This window comes from Silurus meridionalis, chromosome 11 (assembly GCF_014805685.1).
Source record: "Silurus meridionalis isolate SWU-2019-XX chromosome 11, ASM1480568v1, whole genome shotgun sequence".
Lineage (NCBI taxonomy): Eukaryota > Metazoa > Chordata > Actinopteri > Siluriformes > Siluridae > Silurus > Silurus meridionalis.
Window position 1 is genome coordinate 12,070,033 of NC_060894.1, and position 15,331 is coordinate 12,085,363.

General features: G+C 36.6%; 1 protein-coding gene across 3 annotated transcripts; it reads left to right on the forward strand.

Annotated features, from left to right (window-relative positions):
• The first annotated feature begins 4,874 nt into the window (after positions 1–4,874).
• On the forward strand, positions 4,875–14,878 carry crybb1 (crystallin, beta B1). Of its 3 annotated transcripts, XM_046860342.1 has the most exons (8): positions 4,875–5,079; positions 7,959–8,031; positions 12,560–12,637; positions 12,857–13,000; positions 13,106–13,224; positions 13,322–13,454; positions 13,916–14,058; positions 14,567–14,878. In XM_046860342.1, exons 4-8 carry the CDS (start codon positions 12,878–12,880, stop codon positions 14,742–14,744), a joined length of 696 nt encoding a protein of 231 aa, XP_046716298.1. In that variant the 5' UTR covers positions 4,875–5,079; positions 7,959–8,031; positions 12,560–12,637; positions 12,857–12,877; the 3' UTR covers positions 14,745–14,878. The 3 variants fall into 3 exon arrangements, with proteins under 3 accessions (XP_046716298.1, XP_046716299.1, XP_046716297.1); XM_046860343.1 differs by lacking the exon at positions 7,959–8,031; XM_046860341.1 differs by lacking the exons at positions 4,875–5,079; positions 7,959–8,031 and having other exon boundaries at positions 12,184–12,637.
• Positions 14,879–15,331: the final 453 nt, after the last annotated feature.

Sequence of the window (15,331 nt, forward strand, 5' to 3'; positions counted from 1 at the left end):
CACTCTGGAAATAAAGATAAAATAAAATAGTCTGGGTGATGGGAGGTGACTGAAAGAATTTAATAATGTGCTGCATACTTCATGGCTCATTACACATATATCAAGCCATTTTTATACTAAAAAAATTGTACTAAATGTTTGTCTGACATGTTGAGCATTTGCTGGGGGGCGGCATGGGAGAAGTACCCTCACACATACACTCAGAAAGGAGGGGTGGGGGTTGGTCGAAGTTACTTCAGCCTTCAGGGTTCCCAGTGGGAGAACTGACAAGACCTGATATCACATCATTAAGGAGATCTGTACCAAATTAAAATTATGGATGCCAAAAATAGTTTAAGCCATAAGGAGCCCAATTTAGAATACAGAGGAAAGAAGTGGGGAAGAAACATACAAAAGATAAAGATGTGTATGCAGCTACATATCTCATCCCGTTATGAGAATAGTATAAGCTAAGGCTAATGTTGTTGATTTGTTTGTGGCAAATTTCGTGTTTGTGTCAGCGTTTACATTTTAACAGTTTTCTATCTCTCATCCCTTAAATAATATTTAATGGACTGTAGTTAATGTCAACAGTCTGCTACACTGACTCAGGACTACAGTTTGCTTCTGATCACCATCATTGTACCCCTCAACATAATTTATCTGTAATAAATAAACATTCGGTGCAACCCAAATGAGGATGGTTTCCCTCTTCAGTCTGGTTCCTCTCAAGGTTTCTTCCTTATGCCATCTCGGGGAGTTTTTCCCTGCCACAGTTGCCACCGGCTTGTTCATCAGTGACAAACTTACACTTATATAGAACACTTATTCATTTTTATCACCACATTATAAGTGTAAAGCTGCTTTGAGACAATGTTCATTGTTGAAAGCGCTATACAAAAAAATTATCGTTTTGTATTTTCTACTTTCCCTCAGCTCCATTTCCCTTTTTTCTTTTCTTTTAGAAGAAATCTTTATTCCCTATTTTAAAGCAATGAGTGGAGGCCATTCCTATCGTAACTGCGAACACACACTACAGTAACCACATTAAGGTATATAATTTCTCTGACATACAGCTCATTCAGTGTGTGAAGTGTAACATGTATATTCAGTCTTTCTCCTTCCCTAGCGATAATTATATCTGTGAGGAGTGTAAGTTAGTTTGCTGTTTGACAGAGAAGATCTTAGCATTAGAGGAGCACGTCCAGAGTCTAGCGAAAAAAAGTGAGTGTGAGAGCAGTTCAGGTTCTGCAGGGAAAGTGAACGTGGAGTTAGCATTCCCCTGAATACGGCATTAGAGCCCTTGCAGCGGGACAAGTGGGTGAAGACTCGCCGGCATACTCGCAAAACCAAAGCTAACACCAAAACATAAAAGACCTCTGGTTATAGGAGACTCTATTCTGAGGCATGTTAAATTAGCTAGACCTTTAGGAGCATCAGCAGCACAGGTTAGGTGCTGGTTAGAGCCAGGACATTGCAGGTCAGCTTAGGTTTTTAGGAAAGCAAACTTCTTCAAATCAAATCAAATCAAATTTTATTTTTTCACATACACATACATACAGAGTACGACATGCAGTGAAATGCTTATTACGATGGTCCGGCATGAGAGAATAGGATGGGGGAATAATAAAAGAAAAGAAGACTGATAAATAAAAACAATAAACTATGTAAAATGTAAAAATATATGAAGATAAAGATAAAGATATATATATATATATATATATATATATATATATATATATATATATATATATATATATATATGTAGGAAAATAGGAAAAATTGTATATACAGGGTATGTTTATGGATACAGGGTATGCTTATGTACAGTAACAGGATATGCTAATGTACAGTAGCGATTAATCACATAAGGTGGTTGATGTGATTGTCCTTAAACAAATATCTAGCCTCAGTAGCTTGTACTCTTTCATCTCTTCCTGACCCTGACTCCTTTTCCTTTCTACCCTTAGACTTTGCTACTGACTCCTTTCTCTTATCTCTTTCCTCAACCATGGACCTCCCTTGCCCCTTGACTACAAAACCCAGGAAGACTTCTTGTCCCACACCCTGGCTGTCAGAAGTTTTGCGCAGCAATCGATGAGAACTCAGATCAGCAGAGAGGAAGTGGAAAAAAATCACTACTCAATGTAGACCTTGCATCTTACCGCTCACTCCTGACCAAATTTTCTTCGGATGTGACTTCTGCTAAAATTGCCTTCTACAAGGAAAATCTCAAGGCCTCTGCACAAGATCCTCGTAAGCTCCACAACATCATCTCTTCACTACCCCCTGCCACACCTGCTCGATCTTCCCTGACTGCTAATGACTTTGCCTCCTTCTGTGATGAAAATATTAAGGAAATCTGCCAGACCTTCACTTCCTCCCCAACAATGACTACACAACACAGCCAGGAATCCACAACTCCTTTGTTGTCAAGCTTTTCAACCTTAACAGAAGATGAGATACTGCAAGTCATCCAATCTTGCAATCCCACCACCTGTCCTCTGGATCAAATCCCTTCAACTATGCTTTAGACCATCAAACTAGATCTCCTGTCCTTCATCTCCACAATCATCAATGGGTCCTTAACATCTGGCTATGTGCCAACTCATAGTCATTCCCATCTTAAAGAAACCTGCTCTGGGCCCATCAGACATCAACAAATACAAACCGGTATCACTTCTCTCCTTTCTTTCTAAATCTCTGTTTTTTAACCATCTGTCTATCTCTCACAGAACAACCTTCATGATCCGAACCAGTCTGGGTTCAAAGTGGCACATTCCACAGAGACGGCCCTTTTGGCTGTTTCTGAGAAACTGCATGCTGCTCGATCTACCCTCAAGAGCCTCAGTTTCCGTGGAACAGCATGGGAATGGTTTGCTTCCTACCTGGATGGACGCTCATACCAGGTAACATGGAGGGGATGCACATTTGCCCCGTGCAAACTCACCACTGGTGTCCCACAAGGCTCGGTACTTGGTCCTCTCCTTTTCTCCCTCTATACCCACTCCATTGGTGAAGTCATATCCTCACATGGGGTTTCTTACCACTGCTATGCAGATGACACTCAACTCATCTTTTCTTTCCCCACATCAGATACCACAGCTTCCGCTTGGATCTCGGCATGCCTGACAGACATATCTTCATGGATGAGTGCTAATCAACTAAAACTCAACCCCAGCAAAACAAAACTACTGGTCATCCCAGGTGATTCATCTCCAGGTCAAGATCTCAGAATAACTCTTCATGACTCTCTGCTCTCCCCTTTAGCCACTGCTTGTAACCTTGGGGTAACTATGGACAATGAACTGTCCTTCTTCTCACATGTCACTAATGTGGCTCGTTCCTGTCCATTTCTTTTCTTCAACATCCAAAGAATTTGACCATTTCTGTCTACACAGGCTGCCCAGGTGCTTGTTTAGTCTCTTGTAAATTCAAGATTGGACTACTGCAACTCACTGCTGGCAGGTCTTCCTCTGAATGCTATTCATCCACTGCAAATGATCCAAAACGCAGTTGCACGACTTGTGTTCAATCTGCCCAAGTTCTCCCACAAGACCCCACTGCTGCGCTCCCTTCACTGGCTTCCAGTAGCTGCACATATCAGATTCAAAACACTGATGCTTGCCTACAAGGCCAAAAATGGACCATCTTACCAGCACCATCAGCACTGCTCGACTAGTACCATCTTCTCTCAGAATGAGAAGTAAGTATACTTCAATGCTCTTCTCTTTTCTGGCACCAAGGTGGTGGAGTTACCTTCCCCTAGATTTCCGTACAGCAGAGTCCCTGGCTATCTTCAAGCGACGGTTAAAGACCTACCTTTTCCTAAAACACTTAAATTAGCACTTACCAAGTTTGCTTTGTAGAATTCAAGAGTTTATTTATATTAAGTTTGTAATCTTATGTACCAGTGTAGATTTATTCATTGTTAGAGACTCAAAGCACTTTTGTACGTCGCTCTGGATAAGGGCCACAAATGTAAATGTAAATGTAAATTAAGCTGCTCCTCCTGAGTATTGTAACATACACCAGCCCTGTCTAAATCGCAGAGGAGGTGAAGTCATAGTTATTTATAATAATAAGATTTTCTCATTGAATTTGCAGATTTTATCACAAATCTAGCTACTTCTTTAGAAAAAACAATAATTATTAGTCATTTTAATATTCATTTTGATAATCAGGAAGACTGCTTAAGAACAGCAGTTGTGTCCATTCTGGATTTAGTAGGAATTAATCAGAATGTTATAGGACCCACTCTTAGTGGTGGACACACTCTTGATTTATTATTATCATTTGGATTCGATTAAAAAATATATTTATAATTCCACAGTCTGAAGCTCTGCCTCAGTCATAGCAAAAGTACCATGCCACATTACCGCGTTAAGCGTACATTGAGGTCAACTACAGCAGCGCCTAAACACTAATACTATTTGTTCCATGAAATTGTATTAATTTATTCCCAATAGTCTATTCTCTTCATTCCATAGCATTTCTCTTGGCTGCACTGCTTCCTGTACATGTTTGTGGATGTTAGATTTTATTGACTAAACAGACTTCAGCCTCTATGTGCTGCCATGCCAATCTAAATCTGCCCAGGGCCTTCACACTCAGTAGTGCTGTCCTATGTATCTTAGACTATAATAGCAATGGGTCTGTTTCTTTAACCAATCAGGTTTCAAATTTGCCTCACAGGGCCAGCTAGCTGGCCCAGAATAGCGCCAGCATTTTTCCATCCTCTGATTGGTTGGTCAGAGGGAAACTGTTACAGCCAAGTTCGACTAGAAAAACACGTCTTTAGCGCTCTGCACACATTAATACAATTAATAAATAAAAATTAACACATTAATAATCTGAGTTAGACTTTTTTATGCCCACAATGGCTGATGGAGAAAGAGAAATTGATTTGGTCTAGGATATACTTAAAAATCCATTTTCAAGAAAAGCTAGACATCGTGAGAAGAAGTCGGCCAACCCCCCCGAAGCTAGCGTCTCAGCCCGGGAAAGGGTTTGTTTACCACTTGAAGACCAGTGCCTACAAGCAGTACCACTGGCTTATAGCCTCTGAGGAGCTGGGCAAATTATAAATATGCATCTCTGGTGAGTAGGTTGTATTTTAATAAAATGTATATATTTTTTTTGTAATGTTATTAGACAAATATTATTTCTGAACTGGTCCAGATGATGTAGATGCACAGTTGCAGTTGTAGTGTAGAGGTTTGGAGCTTGCTTTAGTAAAATGGTATTCACCCTCCATATGCAAAAATCCTCTTTCTCTGTAATGCCACACGCTGTTATATTGCATTTTTGTATAGTATTAATGGTTTCTATAATTGCGACGTGATGGTATTAAGAGGTGGTTTAAGTCAGGTAAGTTCTCACTGAAGGCTCAGGTACCAAATGCATGGCTCGCCACTGCCTAAGTTATAGAAAAGCTCTTAGTGCTGCTAGATTAGCATATTTCTCTTATAACAAGCATAATCCTAGATTTTTATAGCATCAAAATTACCAGGAAATAAAAGCACTGCCCTAACATGCAAAGCATCAATAGGTAGTAAAGATTTCATGAACTTTTTCAATGATGAAGTTGAAAGCAAAAATCCAGACACTTAATATAAATCCAAACTAACCCTGAAATAACGCCATAGACAGCAGTGTAATTATAACAGACAATCAATTACAACATTTAACTCCTATTCAAGAGAATGACTTAATTTCATTAATTTCCTAATCAAAATCATCAAGTTGTATTCTTAATTCCTTACCTACAAGCAGTGTTGTGCTAGTTACTAAAAAATAGTAACTAGTTACAGTTACTCGCTACTTCATTGAAAAAAGTAACTTAGTTACTTTGTTGATTACTTACACCAAAAGTAATGCTTTTAAAAGTCACTTTTTAGTTACTTTATTAAAGAACGTTCTTTAATGTTCACATTAATGCCCTTTTATGTGTTATGGTCTATATAAACACAAAACTTACTTAAACACAAAGTCATTTTTAAACACTATTTTATTAAAGTCAGACCAGCACAAACTGAATATATCACAAGGATTTCTGAAATAAATAACAAAACAAGCTGAATAATATTTTCAGAATCAAAAACTAAAGTGGTTTCTGCTGTTGTGTTGAGCTCTTAAAAATGTTCCTTTCACAGCTTAAGTATGAAAACTATGAACAATTTAGAACAGAACACCGGGTTAGCTGTTAGCTTCTAGCATGGAGTCCCTGGAGGAGCTTCAACAGATTGGAGTTGCTGTTTATCACAGTAGATACAAGCTTTGAACCAGAAAGACACAGCTTACATTTGACTTAAAAGTCTTTGTGTTTATACTCAACTAAAGTGAAATAATGAGCATATTTCCACTTTGAGACACTCGTCTTGCTCTCGCTTCGACTCGCCATTACTGTCGCACAGACCTGAATAAACGGAGACACGCCCACAGTGCGTCTTCTTCGTGTATACAGAGGGTAATCCGGTAATCCACCAATCCTACAATGCATCGCTGCTGTAAACAGGTTAGACTGTAGGCTACACTTCAGCCCAAATTCATTCATTTAAAAAAGTAACGGGTCACGCACCATACGGTAACGGTAATGAAGTTACTTTATTTTTAAAAGTAACGTGTTACAGTATTAGTTACTGTCAAAAGTAACGTGTTACCGGTAACCGGTACTAGTTACCGGTACTAGTAACGCGTTACTGCCCAACACTGCCTACAAGTATCTTCAAACAGATAATTCCAGAAGTAATTTAACCTGTTCTCAAACAGCTTTTGACACCACTGATCATACTATCCTCCTTGCTAGACTAGAAAATATTGTTGGAATAAAGGGAACAGCAATCTCCTGGCTTATGTCTTATCTGTATGATTGCTAGCAGTTTGTTGATGAAATGATGAGTACTCCACACTTTCTGAGATAAAGGTTGGTGTTCTACAAGGATCTGTCTTAGGCCCACTGCTTTTCCCTTAATATATGCTGCCTCTGGGTGAAATCATACATACAGTGAAGAAAATAAGTATTTGAACACCCTGCTATTTTGCAAGTTCTCCCACTTAGAAATCATGGAGGGGTCTGAAACAGGTCTTTGAGGGTCAGAATTCTAGCTGATAGACAGGTCTTTAAATACTTATTTGCAGCTGTATCATACAATAAATAGTTACTTTTTATTAATTTCTGCTGTTCTGTTGTACAATAATTACCATTACAAAACCTTTAAAATTTGTGTATATGTGTATTTATGGACGTGTGGAAGGCATCAAGTGAATTTCCTTTATTTCTTATGGGAAAAATTATTTTAGGATACAGTACAAGCGTTTTAGGTTGCGAGCTCGCTCCCAGAACGAATTAAACTCATAACGCGAGTTACTACTGTACCTACTTAGAAAAAAGGTGCAGGTTATTTGTTAGTACCTCAAATAATGAAAACTACAATAGGGGGCAGATCTTTCTCTTATAAAGCTCCACAGTTAAGGAACAGCCTTTTCAGACACGGTGTCAGTGTTCAAGTCGAGACTGAAAGCATATTTATTTAGTTAAGCATTTGATCGTCAGATTTTTCTTAGGTAAAGGAGCAGATCTGGAGGGATCATGGATATAGAGTGTTCGGTGAACTGGGATATGTGTATGCTGTCATCCCCTCACTCTCACACATTCACTCAGGTTTATTGACGGTGAGATCCCTCATATCTGTTTTACATTCTGGCTCTCCCTTTTAGTTATGATGCAATAGCATCCTGGAGTCCCCAACTGCACAGTGTCCTTAACTTTTATACAACAATAAAGATACTTAATTATGCAAATATTTCTCTTCCTGTCACCCCTTTTATCTTTATCTATCTCTCTCTCTCTCTCTCTCTCTCTCTCTCTCTCTCTCTCTCTCTCTCTCGTTAAACATGCTCCTGAGGTACCAGTGTTACAAATTTCTTATTAACATATAAAGTACGTGCAGTTAGTTGTTGGTTATTTTTCTTTTTAGATGGCAGCGGGGGTTGGGGATTGGCGTAGTTCACCAAGGGCGCCATTCACGCTAGAACCGCTACTGTTTATGAGTATCACAGACACCACATACATAACAAACACATAAATGCTCACATATATCCCAGCTATACATAGCAGAGTTTAATCACACATAAAGGTAGGTAAATAAAAATGTAATAAAAAAATTGTCCTATAAATTAACAGTAAAATACTGGCAGCTGCAGTGCACTTAAAAAAACAATTGCTTTAAGAAATGGCCACATTCTGACATGCTGGGGTTTTTTTTGTTGTTGTTTTTTTTTATTAAAATAGTAAAATCCCCATACATTTACAAAACATTCTTTGAGACCTGGTTTTTATTTTATATATTATTTATTGGTTGCTTTAGTTAAGCCCTTGACCCTTGACTTTTTAGCATTAGTTTTTCTACTCTTGTAACTGTGATTGTAATGTACATTTATTAGGTAACCTAAAATCTTATTTAGAACTTTTGTACACATATGACAAAAATAAAGTCACACTCTTTAGTAAAAAATGTAATTGCTGTTTTTGAGAAAGAATAAACAGTATACTGTGAATTAACAGTGTTCAGACAGTGATCAACACTCAAAAACTGTCTGAAATCACACCCTACACCCTCGTGTACGATTCAAGACATTGGTTTACTATTATAGTCCACTTGACAGAGTGAATGAAAAGAAATAAATGAATTCAGCACTGCTAAACAAGTGTAACAAGCAGAATCACTGAAGAAAAGAACAAGAAACTGACATACAGCTACAGCCAAAATCAACTGAATTAAAAGAGAATGATTAAACAACTCCAAAAACAACACTACCAGTTCAGTTATTACAGTTTGACTTTATTTCTGTGATATTTCTACAAAACATTATTTAAGACCTGGATTTTATTTTATTTGTTATTTAAAATATTTTGTTTAACCTCACCATTTTGGAGACTTTTTTTAATCAGCATTGATTTGTTTTTTTGTTATCCATTTTCAATTGTTGTGACTCACACTGATTATTGATGTTTCTGTGTGTGTTTAAACAACCTCAAACACATTATTCCCAGCTTCACATATTACTAACCAGTGTGACTTTATTTTTTGTCATATGTGTACAAAAGCTCAAATTGAGATTTTAGTAGTTGTATTTGCATTTGGTCACCATAATGGTGATCAGTGTTTGCTGAAGTTGGGCTTTTGAACCTTGATGTTTTAAAGCTTATTTTTCTTAGGTTTCTGTACAGATGAGTTGTATTTTTTAAGCAGTGTAATTTGCTAATTAATATTTTATTTATTATGAACAGAATAGGATGTTTCAAGCACTCTTAAATTACACCTTTATACACATCATGCATTACTAAAAGCTTTGTGCTACGGCAGAACTTAATCATCCTCTCCTGAGTTCATGAGAGAATTTATGTGTTTTATTTACAGTTGATTTAATCTATGGCTTTGGCTGTAAGTTATGTCTCTCTGCTCTTGTTACTCTTTTCTTCAGTGATTCTGCTTGTTCACAGGTGTTCATCACTAACTCTCAATCATCATTTAATTAGTCACTTAATTATCTCATTAACTTCATCATGGCTTCAGTCTTCAACACTGTAGTGTGGACTCATGAATGCTCTTTTAAAACTAAGGATTTTGCTGTGGGATTAAAGGGGTTAAAAGTGTGAAATAAAAAACAAAATAATGTAAAAAATAAAGTAATATATTGTAAATGTAATTTACAGAAGCAAACAGTAAAAAAACAGTAGATTACTGGCAACCCTGCTGCTAGTAGTTTACAGTTAAATCCAGACATCAAGTCATATTCCTGTGTTTTGTGGCTTAATCCTCCTGACCATAGAATTTACCAGAACTGCACAGGTTGTTGCTGGGATCCTCTTCCACTCCTCCATAATAACATGCCATAGCTCCACCTTCCAATTGATGCAGCTTAAAAAGCTATTTTAAAAGACATTTATATTATGGGGATGTAAATGTTGTATGTACCTCACAGTTAGAATTATCCAAGGAGTTGGCATGGTTCACCCAGGGCGCTATTTATGCTAGAACCCCACTGTTTATGAATATTATCAATACCACATAAATAACAAACAAATAAATACTCAACAATTTCCCAGCTATAAACTCAGAAATGTAGGTATCAATGCTGTAGATGTCAGTGAAAGCTTAATATAAGCAAATTGTAATTGCCAATTTATTGTATATTATATTATCCAAAGCCCTACGAGTAATGACCAGATAGTTGTGATAGCTCAAATATGACCATATAGCTCTGACTTTAATTACTGAAAAAATTTTTAAACATTTTTAAAAATATTTTTAGCTTTAACTTTAGAAATTTGATGTTTATTTATATGGTAAAAGTTAAATTAAATGTAAAACATTGTCCTGTAAATTAATGGTAAAATACTGCAGCTGCAGTTGCAGTAATTTACTCTTAATTCACTTGAAAAAAAAAAACTAAACTAAATTGCAGTAAGAAATGGCCACATTCTGACAGCAACATGCTGTTTTTTTTTTTTTTTATTAAAATAGTAAAAACCACCATAAAGCAATGTATTCTAAGTAATTTGGTTGTTTTTGAGAACAAATAAACAGTATACAGTATACTGTGAATTAACAGCATTCAGAGTCAACACTCAAAGACTGTATCTGAAATCTTTATAAATGTATAAAACACACAACAGGAATAAGATTTAGGTTTTACAGTATTTTGCCTTTTGTCTTGATTTAACTGTAAACTACTAGCAGCAGGGTTGCCAGGAATCTACTGGGTTTTTTTTTACAGTTTGCTTCTGTAACTTACATTTACAGTATATTACTATTAAGATGTTTCACATTTAACGCCTTTAATCCCACAGCAAAATCCTTAGTTTTAAAAGAGCATTTATGAGTCCACACTACAGTGTTGAGGACTGAAGCCGTGATGAAGTTAATGAAATAATTAAGTGACTAATTAAATGATGATTGAGAGTTAGTGATGAACACCTGTGAACCAGCAGAATCACTGAAGAAAAGAGTAACAAGAGCAGAGAGACATAACTTACAGCCAAAGCCATAGATTAAATCAACTGTAAATAAAATCTTTTATGATCTCAGCAGAGGATGACTAAACAACCTGAAACACATCATTCCCAGCTTCACATATTACTAACCAGTGTGACTTTATTTCTGTCATATGTGTACAAAAGCTCTAATTATGTGTTGTACTTGCATTTGAAGTCACCATAATGGTGATCAGTGTTTGCTGAAGTAGGGCGTTTGAACCGTGATGTTTTAAATCTTGTTTTTCTTAGATTTCTGTACAGATTAGTTGTATTTTTTAAGAACAGCTTTTTTTTTTAAACAAGAAAAGCCAAAGGAAACTGATATATGATGTAGTTGTCTATGTGTTTATGATGTTAAATCATAAACAGTGTAATTTGCTAATTAATATTTAATTTTTAATGAAAAGTATAGAATGTTTTAAGAACTCTTAAATTACACATTTATACACACCATGTATAACTAAAAGCTTTGTGCTATGGCAAACCTTAAACACACACAGAGACATCAACAATCAGTGTGAGAAACATTTCCTTGGAATTTCCATTACGTAATAAATGTGCATTTATAACAGTAGAAAAAACTAAGAGTCAAGGGTCAATGGTCAAGAGCCCAACTAAAGCAACCACTCACGCTTTGACTCTTACGCTTTGGATAATATTATTACAGTATATTGGCAATCACAATTTGCTTATATTGAGCTTTCACTGACTACTACAGCATTGGTACCTACAGGTACCTACCTTTCTGTGTGATTAAACTCTACTATGTATAGTGATTATATCATTAACTTTAAAAATGATATAAATCTCTTCTAAATCTGTCTGATTCTAAATCTCTTCTTTTGAATACAATATGCATATGTATAATGTTTTCATTTACTGTATAGAGCTACTCTAATATATTGTTTGTTTGGTTTTTGTATGATGGAGATACACTAGAGCATGACTTTTATTAATTGATATGTTTAATATATATAAACGTACACATAATTTTTTTAATGTAAAACATTAAATCAAAAAACAAGCATACTGCTTATACTGTCATGACAATGACTTAAAAAAGATGTAAAGAGTGACTAGCATTTATAAGGTATTTTAAAAGTACAATAATTTGTGTGTGTGTGTGTGTGTGTGTGTGTGTGTGTGTGTGTGTGTGTGTTCTCTATAAAACACACAAACATATGCAATTTGATTAAATAAGTTAATGTTTCTATGAAAGCAAGATTTGACTACAGGATATGAAATAATTTCAAAAAGTTAAACATTCAAGAGGACATTTGTGGCGGTTTTCCATGAATTGACTTTTGGCCTATACATTCATCACAGCCAAATGCGGTCTATGCCACACAGCACCACCACAAAAAGCAAAGTGACACTGTCAGGGATTTCAATTGACACTACAGTGCATACAGACAATCAGGGAGAGCTTTCTGGCCAATGGGATAACCTCATGGCTTTAGAACTAAGAAACTCTGATGACTGGGATGTTTCTATTATAAGCCAAACCCCTCCATGCTCGCTTTGCTCCATGCTTGCCAGGGTATAAAAGGTGTGGTATTGGACGGATTGAGCAGCACAGGCCAGCCTTCACCACACGGTACAGCTGTACTCAAGCAGGTAAGAGACCAATAATTGCAAACACATACAAAATGGATGCAGATGTGTATGGAATTTGGGAATTAAATATATTATTTGAAAACCTGGTTTTTTTATTTTTATTTTGTTATAATACAAAATCTGACCCAGACTCCAAATTTCAACCAATTAAAGTAATAAAAGGAATGTACCCACAAAGTCCTGTGACATTTTCCTCCGTTCCATTTTGTTTCCTGACAGAATCTCTCAAACCTCATCAACATGTCTCAGACTAAGTCTGCCACCAGCCAGGGTGCTGATGCCAAGGATAAGGGAACCCCTGCCCCTCCTACATCTAGCAAGACCACCACCAAAACTGGAGAGACAGGAACTGGAAATTACAAAGTAGGTTTTCTTACTCTTATAAGCAAAAATAACAAAGATTAATTGAAAACACAACAAAAGTACAAATATAATATATGATACTTAAACTTGCTCTTTCTTCTCCAGATGATGTTGTTTGACCAGGAGAATTTCCAGGGCAGAATGATGGAGATCTACAATGAGTGTATGAACATTTGTGACCATGGATTTGATAGAGTACGCAGTATCATTGTAGAGTGTGGCCCGTAAGTTATATGTGTAGTTATATTGCTTGAGCTTGTTACCTGTATCTTATGAAAATTGGTGTCTTACATATCATTGAATTTCTTTCTGTTTATTTAGATTTGTTGGCTTTGAGCAGACTAACTTCCGTGGGGAAATGTTTATCCTGGAAAAGGGGGAGTATCCACGCTGGGACACCTGGTCCAACAGCTACCGCAGTGACTGTATCATGTCTTTCAGGCCCATTCGCATGGTAAGTACAACAGCATCCTCAGCATGAAAGATCAGAAAATACTCATATGCTTAAAGGTATGTGAATACCTGACTATCACACTTTTTCATCACACAGTTTGTTAGACATCTTATTCTAAAATCATGGACATTAATGTGGAGTTGACAGATGTGAAGCTATAACAGTCTACACTCTGGGAGGGCTTTCTACATAATTTTGGAGTGTATTTGTGTGAGTTTGTGCCAATTCAGTCAAAATAGCATTAGTGAGTTCAGGCAATGCGGCTGCTTCTGAAGGAAAAGAACCTTTCCTTCAAATGTAATAAAATTTACATTTGACTTGTGTGTAAAAGGTATTCTGCGAGTGTGCCCTGTTTAAAATCACTTGACTTAATAATTAGAAGGGTTGCCCACACATATTTGGTCATATAGTGTGTTTTATTACAGCTCAGAAATTTCTCTTCTTTCAAACCCACTACACAGGACCCCATGGAGCACAAGATCTGCCTGTATGAGATGACTGATTTCCAAGGCAATAAGATGGAGATCCATGAGGACGATGTCCCCACTCTGTGGGCACATGGTTTCTGTGACCGTGTGGGCAGCGTGAGAGTTCCTGGTGGAGCGTGAGTATTGATTAATTACTTATTAATAATTCATCATAAATAACCAGCATGAATCTGAACATGAGAGACAGCAATGCTTGTCCTACATTAAATCAATCACCGGTAATTAATTCCAACTGCCGCACAAGCCACTATCAGCAAATAAAGGATAACGTCTCACCTTCAAATAATGTATGCTGTATTTTAATAGTAATTGTAATTGCTTTAGATCAATTAACATATGCAACTGTGTGAACTGTTGTGTTATTCCATGCACAGAGACATGCTTTAAGACATTGTCCATTGTCGAAAGCACTACACGAATAAAACAATTTAACAGAGAAACATTCCTATTACTACATTCCTAAACCAGACCACTGATGTAACATATCCATAACAAAGAGTTTTATTCAGTATTAATGTTTATTTGATTCATGGCTTGACAATTATTTTTAGTTTCAATATGAGTACAAAAAGTCTGCAATTGTGATTTATAAATACCTCTCTTTACCTCTTTCTTTAATTCTAGTTGGGTGGGATACCAATACCCAGGCTATAGAGGCTACCAGTATCTGTTTGAGTGTGGAGACTACAGACACTATAATGAATTTTGTGCCTTCCAGCCTCAGATTCAGTCTATTCGCCGTGTGAGGGACATGCAGTTTCACCATCGCGGTAGTTTTACCATGACTACTGCTAAACACTAAAATAGGCGTGTTTCTTTGGAGAAAAGCCCCATTCACAGTGCTATTTATCCCACTTTTCCTGTCCTTGCTCTGATTCTCACTTCAGATTGATAATTGTACCAGGCTTCTTTTAAATCAAATAAAAACTATTTAAGGAAAAACTTTTCTTATCAGAGTTGTTTTTTCGTGAGTATTATCTGTGTGAATTTGTTCCCATTAGTAAGTCTTCAGTTCAGACTTTTTTCTTGCAATTCCGATTTTTAAAGTATGCTAAACCATGTTGTCGGCCTGGAGTTAGAAGCTGTCGGTGTATAAACGAGGCCTCCTCTGAGGCTTAGTTTGATACCATGCAATTCTATGTCTAACAATCAGCCCTGGAGGAGACGGAACAAGTCAGAATTTAGAATTCAGAATTTAGGAAAAAAGTCAGAATCGTGAGAAATAAAGTCGCAATTGTGAAAAAAAATCAGAATCAGGCAAACATTTTATTTTTAATGTAGCGGAAACGGGCTTCCATAGGGTTTTGTGCATACCACTTGAGTTACTCCACAACAAACTATGTTTTTTAATCAAGTTGGGTTGCCTTTTTTTTCTCTTGTATAGACTAG

Excerpts from the sequence above, each read along its gene's own strand:
- crybb1 (XM_046860341.1), top strand. The coding sequence starts at position 12,533 with ATGCTCGCTTTGCTCCATGCTTGCCAGGGTATAAAAGGTGTGGTATTG. Across the intron at positions 13,225-13,321 it reads ATCATTGTAGAGTGTGGCCC|ATTTGTTGGCTTTGAGCAGA; the intron begins GTAAGTTATATG and ends CTGTTTATTTAG. Across the intron at positions 14,059-14,566 it reads GTGAGAGTTCCTGGTGGAGC|TTGGGTGGGATACCAATACC; the intron begins GTGAGTATTGAT and ends CTTTAATTCTAG.